Consider the following 17,679-nt stretch of genomic DNA (forward strand, 5'->3'; position numbering starts at 1 on the left):
AACAAGTAATTTTTACTCCCTTATTCCTCACGAGCTTGTCCTGTTAGTCTGTTTTGTCGATGGAATCTTGTAATTGACTTTTAACTCACTTCCCTTTGTCCGATCGGCTTGAAATGTAACATAACAATATTCCGTAATCGGACATTCGAAATGTTGCTCCATTGTGCTCTAACTATGATTTATTGAATTTCTATTTGGAAAATAGTTCGAAAATTACCCAATAGATGGCGATAGTTCAAAATATTTTTGCAGAAATTTCATTTTAACCTCTGGTTTCATCGAAAACTTCATTCACCACTAAAAAGTAGAAGATAAAAGAGATTTAAAAAAAAATTTTAAAAACAGAATAAAATGTATTTAAAAGTAAAATAAATATGCTTTTTATCATTCGGTGAAAAAAGCGTGGACGCCGACTATGTTTAGATAATATAGCAAGCCAATGCTTACTCACCTATTAGCTCTTCCAAACTAATATCTAACAAACCTAATAATCACTCAAGCTATATTCTCCGTTTGACGAACGGCTTACTTTTTAGTGTACTTCATACTGTTTTTTTTAAAGCGTGTTTTTCCAGTTTCTTTTTTTTGGTATGTCATATTATATTTCTCCCTACTTCTCAAAAAATTGAGAAAGCCTGCAGGGTTGTACGGAAAATGTTGTCCGAACAAGAGAACAACATGACACAGTGGAAATCCAGATGCATTTTCCACTTAAAGCCCGCGGAAACCTACGTCAAAAGTTTCCCAAGATTAATTAAAGGGCTTGATAAAGTGGGATACCACGAATAACTAAGAATTGTAACTATAAATATCAAATGTTCTGAATTAATTGCGTAGGACAGATTACTAAGGATGTAAAAGAGAAGATATATGTCACTTTGAAAATACTAATAGATAGGAGAGCGGAATGGAGAACTGCATTAAACCAATTCCATACCAAACCAATGCGCCGAGTGCCAGAGGGCCTCAACGCGAAACATTTTTTTTTCTTAATTTTCCTTATTTAAAGGAGGGCCCAAACTACCTCATCCCCTTAAATTCTCTCCTGACCACTAATTTTTAGATAACAAGCCACGAGATTATGGAATATTATTCCATATTACAATAGTGATCATTCCCAAAAACAAAATTTTCGCAGCCATTAGTCTGCTTGCATGCCCCTTATGGGAGCAACATGGTGTACGTATGACCTGGACGGCTGTGGGAAGAAATAGGTCAGGTCAAAATGTGGAACACAGGAAAATAGGACAAGGCGAAAGGGGACGTTTCCCTACGGCATTGAGGAACCCTGGGAGTAGTAGTGATCGCAATTTTGGACATCTCGCCAATCACCATGGAGATGCCTTGACGGATAACATGTAAACGAAGAATACATCCGAAAATATTCCGCCGGCCTCGGAGGCGGCGGGGTTAATTCCTCCCCGGCCAAACAGAAGGTCGCGGTTTCGAGTCCTGTTTAGGTAAGCACCCACCCATCCAGGGCATGGGTGCCTCTCAATGTGGCGTACGAATTTAATATAATTTTCGTCTTTCGCCGATTAAATTCATTGCGAACGAGGCCAGAGTATGTTAGATCCTAAAACAATGCAGATAATGAAGGAAGTTCGAGTTGGGTAAAAATCAAAGAAATGTGTAAAATAGCTTATTGGTGGCTCGCAAAGTACCGATCATACGCCATGGATTGCTTGAGCTTTTAAGAACATAGACCTACAGACTTATCTAAGACTTAAAATAATCTTAGAACATCGATAATTTTCAGTTACGACAGAAACGAGAAAATAAGAGACATTTTGACGCAAGGATGGGTTTGGAATTCGTTTTTCCCCCAAGCAAAGAGGAACTGTATTAAATACTACGGAGGGAAGCTATAGGGGACGCAGTAGTCACTTATTTCCAATTCGCATTTACCTTACTTTCCTTTTTTTCTCACTAACGGGCAGTGTCCTAACATCCCCACCACTCGCCTGTGGAGGCCGCTTGTGGGTAGGTAGGTAGATTTAGGTATCTACATTTATCTCTAAATAGCCGTTTACAAATAAAAAGGTAATGCTCTAACGAAATTACGCCTAGCATTTATTAAAGTCCTTTATCGTGCGGGGGAAAAACGAATTCCCAAACCTATCCGTGCGTCAAAACATTTCTCTAAATTTATCGCTATGGTCGGACCTGGAAATATAGTGGTCTTCGAATAAGTTGTACTCTGTGTTGTCATGAAAGATATCTATTTTAAATTGCTCCAGCAAGTTCAGCGCGCTCCTTCCGCTGTTGCAAGCCTATGGAAAAAAATCATTCCTTTTGAATCAACTTCTTCTCCTCCAAACTCCTCAATAGTTTAATCGTCCAGGCTGATGGCACTTTTAAACACATTTATCTCTGACACAAAACATGTAATACTGCCTAATTTATTTCTCTTCTATGAGTCTTTCGTCGTCTTCTCCTTTTCTATTCTTAAGCAGGTAATCACTTGTAAATTATTGTTATGAAAGCTTAAGCACTGTTTTCTCATTGCTTCCTGGACTGCATTATGCACTGTCAATTATTAACAAAAAGGAATAATTAATAAAAAAAATAAAAAGGGCCTTATAAAAACTAACATAATAACAAAAAGAAAAAATGCAACAAAAGCCAATAACATCTGTACTTCAAAAGTCAACACAGTTGTATTTCCTGTTTTAAATTCATTAGATTTAAGTTTCTTATTCCACACAAACAACATTTAATATTGACAACGATACACGTGCGACATTTTTTATTACTTTTGTCAACTTGCTGGTTGGGGTGAGTTATTTGAGTCAGTGATACAGCTCAAGTAGACGCACCTTCGGCGCGGAGAATGTGTGACTGCAGAAATTTTTCACGAATCGCGCAGCTTTCCTTTGTATTTTATTAATTTCACGCATTCAGTCTGTCTGCACCGGATCCCATATGCTTGCTGCATACTCAAGAATGCTCGCCGGACGAGTCCGAAATAGCACCTATCTTTTAATTTCTCAACCGAAAATCTTCCTACAGTACACTTGACGAATCCTAACTCCTTCAGGGCTCTTCCACGAATATTTCTAATGTGTGTTCGTTCCCCACGATATGTTCGAAGTTAACGTAACTCCCAGATACTTCGTTTCATCTTTCCTTTATGTTTACATCATCCACAGACAGTGGCGGATCTATTGGGGGGGAGGCTAAGGGGGCTATAGCCCTCCCCCTTGGGAATCCAGTTTTCACTAGATAGAGTGGTAATTTTTCACCGATCCCCAATATTCCCCACTGTCCCGATTCTGGATTCGCCACTGTTCACAGATATGCATGAGGATGGTCGGACGACCTCCGCAAGAAATGTACCGCCGTGCACTTACTCAGATAAAGTTCGAGTCCCCACTCCTGCCTCCACAAACGAACGTTGAATAAATCGGATGATAAAATTTCAAAGTCAGAGTGACCACTAATTTCGCGATAGATGTAAAGGGGCGTCCATTAATTACGTGAGGTGATTTTGGCGATTTTCGGACCCATACTCCCCCCGAAGTGAGAGATCACGAGAGAGATTTCCACTTAAATTGCGCAAGGTACCAAGATTGGCATGGCGAAATTCGTCAAAATTTTATGGGTGTGATTGGTCTTTTCGGTTGGCTACGACATGGCTCCACCCCATCCCTCTAATCTCACGTGAGATTGTTCAAATGCGTATTTTCAATGTAAACACGTCAAAATGCGTTGGTTTTATTAAAAAAAAAACAAATTGTTTCATTATTTTTTATTTAATATCAGTGAATTCAACCCAGTTCTACCGTTTATTGCGGAAAAAATTACGTGATACTTGCCAAGAACCCACCCCTCACCCCAACGAGAGATTGGTTGAGAATCGGATTGAACCCCTTTCCCCCCCCCCCCTAAACGTCCCACCTAATCAATAGATACCCCCTGATATGATAGGGTAGTCAGCAAATAAACGTACTTTACTGCTACGCACCGATATGGGCCGCCTACCCATGCGGAAAGACTGAGCATCGGTCCCCCATACGAAGTTAATGGAGAGCTCCGCTTGTGAGGCAATCCCAACCTAATAATTGGCATAAATTGAGGTATCCCTCTCCCCTTCCTCATACCCCTCAAAAGATCAACATCCGAGTTTTTCCACCGGCGGACGGGAAGGTTTTTTGGACACACCCAATACATCCACCTCCTGCCGTTGGCGGGGTCATCATTTAAATTTTCTACGCATCGCTGCCAAGCAATCAAGACTCGCTTCAAACGATATCCACCCCCTATCAAGAGAGCGTTTCATTCCGGATCCACTGGCCCGATTTCCTGGCGTAATGCTTACTTTAAAATTACGCTATCTTCACGAAAACGATTCAGTGTTAACACTATGCCAAAGGAAGTAAACGTGAACACCCCAGGTGAACGACCATGGGTTCTACGTTCTGGCTTCGGGACTACGGAGCAATACACACGTAATTACTGTCCGATGATATAGCATGCCTGTATTGTTTAAGATTTACCTTGCGGATTATACTACGATAAACACAGAAGTCTGCCTGAATTAAAGAACGGAAAAGTCTAACCGACCGAAAGGAAAAATTTGGATTAAATCTTTTGCGGAAAATTCAAGTGTAAAACGTTTTGCCTGATGTTCAAGATATTTTTAAAGAGCCTAATTATTATGGTAGAAAAGATCACAAGCATAAGATTGGGGGTATAGACTGCAGAACCGATAGATTTAAGGCGTCAATTCTTCCGCGTACAATTAAGGGACCATAACTTTAGCTCTAGGATAGCTTTACTCGGACTGGGTAAAATAGGCTATGCATGTCTAGTTAATAACTTAATATATTTGTCAATACTAGCTATCTGCATGATTTTGGCATGTTCTAACCCACGCATGAATCGCTTACTACGTTAAATTTTAGTTTTCTGTCATAACTAGTAGTTTTATTTGCATGGTAGGATGTTCGCGTCCTTAGCACTCTCGTAGTTTCTGGTCTGACGGCGTGTCGTTGTCCTTCGTGCTTAGCCTGTGCCAGGAAAACGAGCGCGTTTCTGATCAAGGCTTGGATAAGTGCTGCATGTCTGCATGCCTTGTGTGGCATCACCCCGTGCCACACACCTAAGTGATGGCTTTCACGGTACCTCGTAGATGTAGATGTGTGCTCTTGAAGGCAGGGATGGCTAGTGAAACGAAACGAAAATGTTTCGTTTCGACCCGGAGCGAAACGAAAATACGAGGCCTGGGTTTAGTTTAGTTCCCGCACGAAACTAAATTCACCAAGGAGTTTAACTTCGACAGGGGACGTAACTAAATTAATCGAAACTCCGCTGCTCATAGTTAAGTTTCGAACCCAGAAGTTGAGTGGAGGGGGATGAGAGGGAATAGTTTCGACCCATTACGTGCGACATACGTGTAGAGAGGCTAAAACATTGAGCTTAAAAGTCGAATGGTCAGTTTGCGTTCAACGTTCTCCTGTTAGTGGTAAAAATATGAGTGCTCCATGAATCTATTGGCGTTAGGTCGAACCTCTACTTCATTCAACCATACTTCGTACTCGGTGTGTGGGTCAAAACTAAACTGTTCGAAGGTGAAGCACGTGGTCCCTCCGGTGCGAAACATTGCGTGTGATTCGACCCAGAGTTTTAGTTTAGCTTCGACCCGAAGTAGTTTTGATTCCGATTTCGTTTCGACCCCGATTTTAGCTCCCCACGTTTATATCCATTTCGTTTCTACATTTCGCTCCCGAGAACGAAACTATTGAAATTTTATTGGTTTCAACTTTCGTTTTGTTTGTCTTGCCATCCCTGCTTGAGGGTTGTCGAAACGCGGGAGGAGTGTGATCAACTGACCCGGCAAGTCACACGAGAGAGATAGCATATCTGGCAGTATTAAACACCTTGATCTCTAAAAACCAACAAAACTTCACAAGGGAAAACTGATGTAACGGTAGTTCAAGGGGTATAACCCCTGGTGAGAATCCCAGAGATCTAGGTTCGAATCCCGCTCAAGGAACATGATTTTTCATCTAGGAAATTTTCGCATTTACGGTTGAATACAGGGTGGACCTTCGATGATCCGAAGAAAAGATTTATTTTCGTTGTACTCCATAACGAGATATGAAGTGAAACACTTTGCACTTTCCACATAAAATTTATTAAACTACAGTCGACATTTTCGCTGCACTGCAGCATTATAAAGACTAAACCAAGAAATTAACCATACCAATAATTTCTTGGTTTAGTCTTGATAACGCTGTAGTGCAGCGAAACATGTTGACTGTAGTTTAATAAATTTTTATGTGGAAAGTGCAAAGTGTTTCACTGCATATCTCATAATGGATCTCTACAAAGTATCTGCCTCATCCATCCAAAGTACTCCATAACACCTATACACTCAAAAAGACCGACAAAAAAGTTATTATTTTCAGTTGTGCGAGAGATGCACTTTGACTTAAAAATAATAATTTCACATCAATATATATTTCAAGAACTAGGTATGCATAACGAAGTCGTTGCGTGAGGTTGGTGTTATCCACCATCACCACCGTATTAAGGGTAGATAAAAGCGATATAAACTCAAGGTCGAGGGCACCACTATACCTAATTGGTCTGTCCCGACGCACAAATAAAGTCGCAGAAAGTGACACATGATACGTGAACTCGCGTCAAAATGACCCAGTTTCACCTCGCGAGGTGAGAATGACCACGCCCTTAATGGAAAAGCACGACGTCCAGGGTACACGGTTAATTATTGTGGAATACGAACAAAGGCATGAGTCTGTTAATTAAGCTGTAAAACGCGGAAAGAATTTCGCGAGGCGAACTTCCTTTGTTTTTCTTTTCTAAATACAAAATTGAAGTCTCCCCACGTGTCTGGTGATGTTCAGCGACCCAATTAATACGAAGATGTCGATTCTGTCGATAAATCAGACCGAGCGAAAGCCAATAAGAGCGCGATTGACAAGACCCTCCCGTCGCAAGTCATTTGACTTTGGATCTTTTATTCATAACCGAACAGTATCGAGCTGACACGTTGATCTTCACATAGCTCCATCTACACTACTTTACAGTACATCAAATTGTGCATTGAAACCTTGATATAGCTTCATTATACTGTACTTCACTGTATTTCGTAGTTCCATTATTTATGATGCTCCCTATAAATTGAATGTCATAGTGGAGCATGCGACCACCGTTTTTCGTTGAATCTGAAGCAAATGATTTAGATTATCCGTAAGGTCATAGAAAATTTATTTTATTTTTTAATTTCCTCAGAAAAACGTTTTCTATAAAAAAACATATTTTTCATGCAGTAATATAAATACTAAACGACCGTTTTACCTGTGAGAGTGAATCCATTCTTTATTCAAAGTCTGAATATTTGAAAAGAAGATCCTTACGTTACAAACACCAGGAAAAAATTGTATGACCTGGCAGAGTGAGCATGAAGCTTTTTCGGGGGGTATGGAGGGGCAGAGTCGGGGCAGAGCGAACGAAAGCGAGTCCATTTATTGTGACCCGATTAACAGTAATCATAAAAAATAAGGTGTACCTCGTTATGGTGATTTCACTGCGGCTTAGCATTTATTATGTTCGAGGGAAAACTAATTCCTATGCCTATTCGTACGGCCTGACATCTCTCTTAGTTTAATCGTGTCTTTTGGACCTGAAAATGCAGTGTGGTTTTAATGTGATGGTCTCAGTGTAACACTGCAAGGCATTTCCAAAACAATGTAAGCCTACAACGCAGCCTCCAGCGGCTACCGTTCTCATCTATGTAAAAGCTCTATAACACTTCTTGCTCGAAGCTGTTTTGGACAAATAGTGCCGATTTTCTTTGATTTTTACCTAATTTATTTATGCAGACCTAAAATAGCACAAGGCCAATTACGTACGAAGGGCTCATGTTAGAAAATTAAAAAAAAAAAAACGTATTCAACAATGGATAAGCATCCTTACACACACACACACCGATTTTGGACGGACAATATAATATAGGCCTTCCACATTCAAATGGTGAACAATGGGAGAGCATGGCTTGCACACTGACCGACCACGCACCGGCAACGGTAAAATGCGGGTTAGCTGCCGGCCATTGGCACTGTGTACCACCAGCGCCGGCTAAACAACATAGCAACTTATCGTTTGACCGGTAAAAATCCGGCGTGTGTGCAAGCAGCGCTTCGCCGGTAAATTATCGGCCGGGATTTTACCGGCCATCCAAAATCGGTGCGTGTGCAAGGGGCCTAAAAGCTTCGTAACACATTTTGCTCGAAGCTGTTTTGGACAAATAGAGCCGATTTTCTTTGAATTTTACCATAGAGTAAGTATATACTGATTTTTTGATTTGACTGATGATTTTACATAGCTGATTTATGCAGGCCTAAAACAGCACAAGGCCAATTATTATTATTTTCATGACACATTTCCGTAAGTAGACTATTGCCTGGTGGCAGCATTAGATGTATACACATTAATAACAAATGTACCTATCTAATACAAAGTTTAGAAACAGAAAAGAAACCCAAAGTAAATGACAATAAATTGATTCTAATCTCATACTACTAAGAATTTAACAGTGTCCAAATAAACCAATTTCAAACAATCCATTAAATACATTAATTCTAATATAATAAAACTAACAAATAAACATTGACCTAATTAACCCAATTTCACAAAAAGTTTCCCTTTAAAACCACTATGTAATTAACAAATAAGTGATGAGCACTTCTTCCTAAAAATTTTCACATTTGCAAGGAAGATCTTAAAAATAACTTCAGGTTACGCTACTTACAAAGCACCCATAATGGCAGATAAAACATTTAACAAATAGTAAACTAAAGGAATTCAACAATGGATAAAACAATACTCAACGGTATTATAAAATAATAACGGGTTCGCAGTTTATACTTCAAGGCGCAACGTTTCACGATTAAGATACCATTTAATTTCATTCATGTAACACTAACGGTGGTTTAGGGGATAATGAAAATGCAATGTTCTGAGTAACGTAGCTCAAACAAGACCCTAAAATGGATTGCAGAAATAGTCGTGCGTGACGCACACGGAGATGGCAGATGATAAGTGAAGATTTATTGAAGTCATGCAAGGGCGTACAGTACTCCATCATAATTGCACGCAAGAATTTTTCGAATTTCCGCCAGAAAAATGGAAAGACGAACACGAAAGCGTATAAGGTTCCGTTTTGTAGAGTATATCTCCATGACCTTACATCTCATCATGACATCCATGACGGGCTACACCCATTTTAATCAAGATGTTTTAAAAAAAATAGTAGTCTACAATTACGATGAGTCAGTCGTACCACATGATGATAATCGGTACATAATCGTCTCAAGAATCGTGCGCTGGCTAGTTTGTATGAAGTATTCGATTATTCACCGATATTCTGCGATATCGATTATTACGGCCCGATTTTTTCCATGAATCGATTATGCTTGAATTTTATCATATGATACGATTAATCGATTACGGAAAGTTTTTCCCCATCACTAATCAAGACTAACTGAGCAATAGCGTACAACGTCCAGCCTTATTTATCCAACAATAGTGCGAGGGAAGGAGGTGGGGGGAACTAAATGAGGAGGAGCATTGTTGGTTGGGCATTGTTGGTAATAGTAGTCTACAATTACGATGAGTCAGTCGTACCACACAACTTAACTGAATTAATGATAACGCCACTTCGCTATGGCGAGATTTAGACTGATATATCCCCTCCAACCCCTCGTCATTAAATAAATAGTAAATATTCAATTAGGACTCCCAAATCTGTTTACAATTTCGATATTAATGGAATACACTTGAAAAATAGATGAAGAAGCATAATTCTCACTTAAAATAACATCAAATGACTGAAAATGGCTCTAAAACAATACCAAGTAATTCATAAAGATACATCAAAATATGATTACATTAATAAATAAATAATAGCTCCGAAAAAGATAACTAGGAAAAGACATTATATATGGCAACGAAAAATCAGGCAGCAGCATTTTGGACATAAGAACCAAAGGTCTAATCCGATAACAAAAAGGTAAAACTTAATAATAGCAAAACCATTCCGTAGATTAGCAACCTCAGACTGTAACGAAAACTTACTCATTGTTAAAATGAAAGGGAGATTATCCCGTACGGAATACAGAATGAAAAGAGAACCGCACATTTGAGTGCCGATGTGATGAAAAGTAACGCCTCTTCACTTGAAAACCTGGACCATCTCCAGATCAGTGAGACGCGGACAACTAATTACACGGAACTGGACTATTTATAGGGACGTGTAATGAATGAATAATTGCGAGTAATGAATCTGCGTAATGACGTACACAGGCAGACACGAAATAAGTGAGAAAATCGGACAAGAATTAACGACTTAAAATGTCTATTCAAAAACATGAACAGGGCTAAATCATTTGTTGCCACAACTATATCTATTAATGAAAGTGAAGCGGTTAAAAAAAAATAATTGTGAAGATGTTTCTCTTAACAATATACGGTATAAATTATTTAACAAAATAATTCGTAGCCACAACTACATTTTAAAAAGATAGAACATATATGAAGCAATGAATGTCTGGTATTGTTTTTCTAAATAAAGAGGATATACATAATATTATCCATGTAACCAAGCTTACAACAATAACTTGAGTATATATGAAACCATTATAGTACGTATGTACTACTGGACATGTACGATCAAAATAAACCACATTTATGAAAGATAGAACCGATATGAAGCAATGAAAAAAGAAGTCCGAAGTCGTTTTTCTTTATAATCAACCGTATATAATATTTTCTCTATGTATCAAACTAACAAGCTTAAAATAAGAACTTTAAAGGGTTAACTACACCAATATAGAATGTACAAGTAGAAATTTACGATCAACAGGAAATGGCATTAGGTATGGCCGTAAATCATCCGTGGTAGAGTAAGTCCAGCAAATTTAAAGGTTTCTTAAATACAAATAAATATCATTATTATGTTCCACGCACGGTACAAAGCGTAGCATAAGATTAGCAAGCCACCCAAAAATAACAAGAAATACGAATAAAAACAAAATTTACCAAATACACCGTAATAATTATAGAAAAAAATTTAAAACATTCTGCTGACGCCACAGAGGAGTATTAACTTAAATCAGGTCTCAAAGATGAAGAGAATATAAAATTCCATTCTTCTGCGGTTAGCATTTCAGCGAGGTCAGTGAGTCCAAAACCACCTCGAAAATAAACAAATGGAACTAAAATCGAGATTGAGATGAGGTTTCCAAAGAAGAAGGAATCAGCATTGCATAAAGGACACCACTTCAGATCGTCCACAGAAACTTACACAAACAGCAGGCAATGAAAGAGCTCATTACCAGGCAGGCGGACCGACCTTCCTGCTTCTTCTATAGAGGCACAGGATGTTTTAATACAAGAGGACATCTCATAATTTGAAGGGAAACTACGAGGCTGGGGGATACAGGCTAGACGACAAGTAGGGCCTCGCGCCAAACACTCCGTGTTGAAAATAAAAGCCAAAGTTCACGCCTCAATTTAAAAATATCTTTAGAGGCAAGCTTGCCAGAGAGACACTTGAAAATGCGCAATTCAAGATTCACTTGCTTGGTGAAATAGTAAAAATATATACAACACCACCACCACAAACTTTCCCATGAATCATCCATTCTTCAGTCTTATTCACAATAATGGAAATTGGCGCAACTATGGAGATGAAAACTCAACAAAACCGTCCTTTGTTTCACAACAACTTAAAATGGCGTAAATAGACTTGGGACAGTCATTAGTTGAGGAAACCTCAAAATTTCTCTTGAACTTAATTGGTGACAAGGAAGAGTGTTTCGTCAATCAACCATAGTAAGCCGTCCAAATCGATTTCACGACTGAAGGGCAGTTATTGTTTTGATTTAACCATAATATTATGCCAAAGGAATAAGCCTTTAATTGCTCTGGTTTGAAATAAGTATAGTTACGCCGTGTTAATTTGTTGTTTCCCACAAGCCAATTTAGTATTATTTTCATGATATATTCAATGAATCCCAATACTTCGACAATTACCTACAAAAACACCGCTAATCCTTCTTTTCGAAATAGAGAAAATAAGTTCGTTTCAATACGAGCATTATCAATTCCTGCAAATGCGACCAAAATAAATATCTTTTTCTTGATTATTACAAATTGAAATTAAATAATTATACTCTATCTGCTGTCTAATAACAATACTTTGGCAACCTGCGCTACACATTTTTGTACATCTAAGTTTAAAATCAGTATTTTTTCACGGTATCTGATGTCGATGATATCAAAATATTAAAAATATGCGGATAACAACTAGACCAAAATTTCGTTGCCAAAAAACTGTTACAGGAGCGTAATTTTATGATTATCATAAAAAATAAAGCCTATGTACCTCGTCATCCTAATTTCTGAGATAAAAACGAACGAATGCTTTGCCTTAAGACAAAATACGTTAGTTCAATGAAAATGGCGCCACAATTGACGTGCGGTACGATCCGCTGAAAACAATTGCTAATTTAAAAATGATATGAAGAATGATTGACTTTTTTAAATGAAAACTTACTAATCAGTGTCTCAACCCGAAGGTTGGTTTGGGTAGGTGAGGGCAGAGGTAACCTCAACCAAAGGCACTGGCGTGGGAATGACACATATTCAGGGAAATAGAGGGGGAAAATCCTTTACCTGAGCCACCTCGCACTTCGAGGATTTACATTTAGTGTGAGGGGTGTCCGAAGACTTCACCCGGGGTTTTGAACCCGGGACCATGCACTCAAAAGCCAAGCTCAGCACCCTCCCCTTTTGCATGGTATCCACCCCAATTCTACATTTTTTTCGCCGACAGATGGCACATGCCAAAACAGAGTTCACCAAATAATATTTACACAAAATACGTGTTTGTTTAGAATCGCATATTCGCAGCAGAGCCTCCGTACAACCTTCTCCACACTTGCAAATGTCCAAAAAAGAAATATCATCGGATCTGTACATACATGGATTGGTTATATGCTTCAACTTTTACAGAATGCAATGAAGCTGTCAGCACGAGACCATGTTAATGAAGCATAGCAGTTTTTGACAGAGGAAGAATAATCGATACAAATAAAAAGTAGGCATTCCGTCATACTAATTTCACTGTTATTGCCAAGTTAACGCTACAACTAAAGCCAAAATGAACGAATCATAAAAAAAGCAGATAGTTAACCAAGAGCGATAATCAGTCCAAATCTCGGTCCATCATACATATTTGTAACTCTGAAAATCGGTTCCCTAATAATATCAGGCGCATTGCTTCTATACATCATTGTGTAGTCACTTGAATAAAACTGAAACGATTATGAACCAAAATCGTGTCTCGGTCGAGTGCTAAAGGAAGAGTTTGTTTCATTAGGAGGCATAAACTTCATCCTTCAATTCGCCATTAAGAATTGAAAGACTGTAAGAAAGACATCAGTTTCTCGCGACAGAAGGCACAAAATGGCTCCGTAAAAAAAAGGGACTCAATAATAGATTCTCACGATTCTATTATCTCATTCACAAATAACATGGTGTCATGTTGAAGGAACAAGTAAACAATTCCAAGGGATTATTTATTACACGACCATGGTTTCGTCGAACAGTCGACATCAACAGGAGAGCAATTTCGAGAAAATATTCCTTATATAGCCAAACCATGATGGATGATGCGTTCAATATATTGAATAAATGGCTCGCATTATGATACTGACTGTTCGAAGAGACCATGTTTGTGAAATTATTCATTCTGTGGAAGATTACAAAGTTATTTTACTACTTTAAATGCCTATTATAGACCAGACACCATCTTGTTTATTTTCAATTACTATGACATTTGAAAATAGAGCAACAGCGAAAACCCTAAAACATGACTGCAGAGAATTATTTCTCATAATAATTCGACAAAATAGCGAACAATTGAATGTGAGAAGGAAAATTGTGGGTGAAAATTTCATAACAACTGAATTTCCTTTAAAAGTTAAGGCCACATTGAAGGAAAACTAGCAAATATAAAATATATCTGACGCTAAAATAATTCCCCGAATAAAATAAAATAAAAAAGCCTTAGACAGTTAGAAATTCACAGAAAGATAGTGATAAGCATTCAAATGACCAAATTCGTTACGCGCATACCCTTTCCTTAGTCCGTTTCCTTAATAATTATAACCTGATGGCTGAACTGGTGATTCGTAACATTTTAAGCGTCATAATCTAAATAATACTACATATATTACTTCATAAATGAGTACGTAAGAGAACCTATGGATCGTTAAATAGAAATCAGATTGAAGAATTGAAATAATGTTTAGTGTAAACAGCAGCTCTAATACTACATACTTTTCATTCTCATTCCAAATACCCCACAAGATACTGAAAAATAAAAACGGGTAGTGGGGATCTGATAATTTGGGGAAATTTTACACCGTTTTCGTTGACTTACTTATCTACACGCACATGTAAACATATAAAACACCACAAAAATGTTTGGCAGGGGGGGTGAGTCTTCACCAACTACACTGGACAATTAGTTTTCAAGCACAATATTTAACGAACACGTAGATACCACCAGTTTGTGGACCAATCAAACATGCATCACACATTATTTTTGTAAAATAACCTGCTTCATAAAGGAAAGTTAACTATATCTTATAAACGCAATGGTACTGTCAATACAAGTGTAAAGAAACTACAGTGAAATCATTCGACACACCGATAAAGTTAGTATAGCTAACGATTACGATACAATCAAACAATCTCAGAGGAATAAAATACAATATCGTTCAAGGAGGCTGCGCAGTTATCAACGGCCGAGGTCAACACTATAACCCCAGCTTCACCATTATTACGGGAAATTAAAAAAAAATGTTAGCAAATGAAGTGAATTAAAGTAGATTATAGTGAAAATCTTTACACTTTTTCTAGTTCGTGAGCATCAAATTATATGAAACCAAATTTCCAGACGAAATAAACAACAAGAAAACAAACGCTATCGCCGTATCCAACCAATAAGACCAATCACACTCATCAAATGTTGACAGATTTCGCCATGCCAATCTCGATCCCTTGCGAAATTTAGGTGGAAATATCTCTACATCTCCTTGTTCGCGAGCATCAAAATTTATGGAAATAAACTTTCCACACGAAATAAACAACAGGAAAACAAGCACTATCGCCGTAGCCGAACAATAAGACCAATTATGCCTATCTATAAGTGTTCTCGGATTTCGCCATATCAATAATGGCCCCAAGCGCAGAAGGCGACAATAGCTGTTGTATACATTGAATGTGAGCATGCAGTACAGGCAAAAACGTCAACGCAACTGTACTCAACCGTCAACGGATGCCTTCAGATTCAAAATTTTACTTGACCGCAACGGCCGGTCCCGGTCACAGTAACCCACGCTCACAAGGTCAAACGTAAACATAAAGGGGAGAGGGAGGACTGATAAGATTGGGTATATTGCTCACCAGAATGGACTACACTCTGAGCCCCGCACCAAGGGCTTCCTCGGCGGGCTCCTCGAGTATCCTGGCCAGCTCATGGCCCCGGTATAAGTCTCGCCACTGCTTCAGCTGACAAAACACACAAACTTGTCCAACTTCTTGCACAGGATTCCAGGACACAGACGCGCCGAACGTGTCTCTAGACTCTATATAGTCCTCACTTTAAGTCACTGTATAAATCCTCAAGTCACAAAGACAGACTGTGCCAACGTCCAGGAGCAAAGACCACCGCTAAGGCGGCACGAACTCAAGACGATCTTTCAGGAAATAACCAAGAATCCACAACATCGTCTCCGCTTCTTCTTTCTCATCGACACGTGTGCATTGACGTGAAGGCGACGGAAACGGGAGGGGCCTTTTTATTTTTTTTTAAAGGGCCCGAAACGGGACGGACCCCTTGTGGCACAAGGGATTGGGGTGTTAGCGAACGACTTCCGGCGACTGGATACGGGTACCCTTGCTAACTGGACCCGAATTCTACCCGAAAACGATCAGCACACAGCTGCATCCATGGCGTGGCACAATCCAGAGCTAGTCCTCGCTAGTCGGGCGTAGGTTTTTGGCTAGTGGGTGTACTCGTATAGCGAGTGGGCGGATTCACGCGTGTAAGAGGAAGGCTCGGATACGATTCCAACACAACGCATCAGCGGCAGGGCTATCTTTCGGTCTCCGAGGAGACAGCATCACTGTGAAGGGGGGAAAGAAGAGGCTTTAGCTCTTCGCATCTGCGCCCTAGAGCTCGAGCCAGCCAAGATTGATCCAGTGGAGGGGAGGGGGCGGGAAGTAGGGGGGGAAGACCGAAAGCGGAGTGGGGGCGGCAGAAGGGTTTGTGAGAGGGGCCAGGGAACTGAGATAGGGGGCCGGAATAACGAAGAAGAGTAACGTACCGATAGGAAGTAACTGAGCTCGAGCGTTTACAGTTACTTTTAGAACATTGGTGATCAGTAACTAATAAAATCCGAATATCCAAGCGTGATGGAGTGGATTTTTTCCATGTTGAAATAAACACTTATAATTTTAAACGTTATAAAATTTATTTCACCGCATACTTCCTTCTGATCTTTTACGAGTAAAGATTCCTGCGTAAAAGTGTAACGAGTAGAATCAACAAAAAGGACAGGCTTGAAATTTGGGTTTAATTTGCTTTAGGTTCTTTACGTGACTTTATTTACTCTAATATTTGATCACACAAAAACAATTTAGCTAAAGAAAAATCCACTCAATTTTGATTATTCATTACAGCCACCATACTTTAGAGCACTGCAGTTGAAATCCTTATTAAAAGCTAAAAGCGATTCCCAGCAATGTTTGCCAGCACTGTTAATATTTACCATTCAGCCTGTTTCTCATTTATTCAATATTCAGTACAACAGTTTAAGTGTCCTCTGAAAGACTTAAGTCAACTTAATCTTTAAAACTTAAATAGGAACAAACACAAGTTGCAAGTACAGTCACAGTTACTTCTCATAAAACTTCTTTAAAATTACCTGAGAGAAAAAGTTAAGAGGATCTATCGCATAGCGGTTTAAAATTAAAAGTTGAAAAAAACTTCATTCATTAATATCAAATAGTGATTGTGATCTACCAATTATTTCCGCTTGAAATAATGGTATAGTTCTCATGGGCAATCAAAATTCTTGTTCTTAACCTCTTGACTCGAATTAACTTGAAAAAAATATATAGTAGAAATGCAAATATATCTTTTTACGGTTCACAATCGCTAAAAATGATATAAATCGACTAAATATATTTCTGAGAGGAGAAAACCACAAATTTCTCTTAAAACTAAACAAAAGCGAGGAAGTTAAGCCGTTGTAAACAGGGATTTTCGCGGATTTTCTACTCAGGATGGATTTCAACATTTAGTCAACGATTACAAGTGAAAATTGCCCAAGAGGAAGTAACTGGTATACCAGTAAAAATTAAACGTAAATAAAGGAAACTGAATTATTTAAATTACTGGTAACGAATGATTCAGAGCTTTCCTGGCGAATAAGACTTCGTGAAATGCTCTCGGGATCGCCACCGGGTTAAGAACTGCATAACTACCGACGTTTCGATGTCCGACTCGGCCACCGTCCTCAGGCGACTCGACCAAATATCCACAGCCTCTGAGCCCTCACGAGGACGACGGACGAG

General features: G+C 38.9%; 1 protein-coding gene across 4 annotated transcripts in view; it reads right to left on the minus strand.

The window, feature by feature from the left end:
• LOC124169637 (centrosomin-like) overlaps positions 1–17,679 on the minus strand; it is a 105,867-nt gene that overhangs the window by 48,543 nt on the left and 39,645 nt on the right. For 2 of the 4 annotated variants that reach the window (XM_046548290.1, XM_046548289.1), the window contains exon 1: positions 11,333–11,450. The exons of 1 other annotated variant lie outside the window; for it this stretch is intronic. In XM_046548290.1, coding sequence (XP_046404246.1) covers positions 11,333–11,430 — 98 coding nt within the window. In that variant the 5' untranslated portion in view covers positions 11,431–11,450. Of the gene's footprint in view, positions 1–11,332; positions 11,451–15,504; positions 16,255–17,679 lie in introns of those variants that run through there. One more of the 4 variants, XM_046548292.1, reaches the window with a different exon arrangement.

This window comes from Ischnura elegans, chromosome 12 (assembly GCF_921293095.1).
Source record: "Ischnura elegans chromosome 12, ioIscEleg1.1, whole genome shotgun sequence".
Lineage (NCBI taxonomy): Eukaryota > Metazoa > Arthropoda > Insecta > Odonata > Coenagrionidae > Ischnura > Ischnura elegans.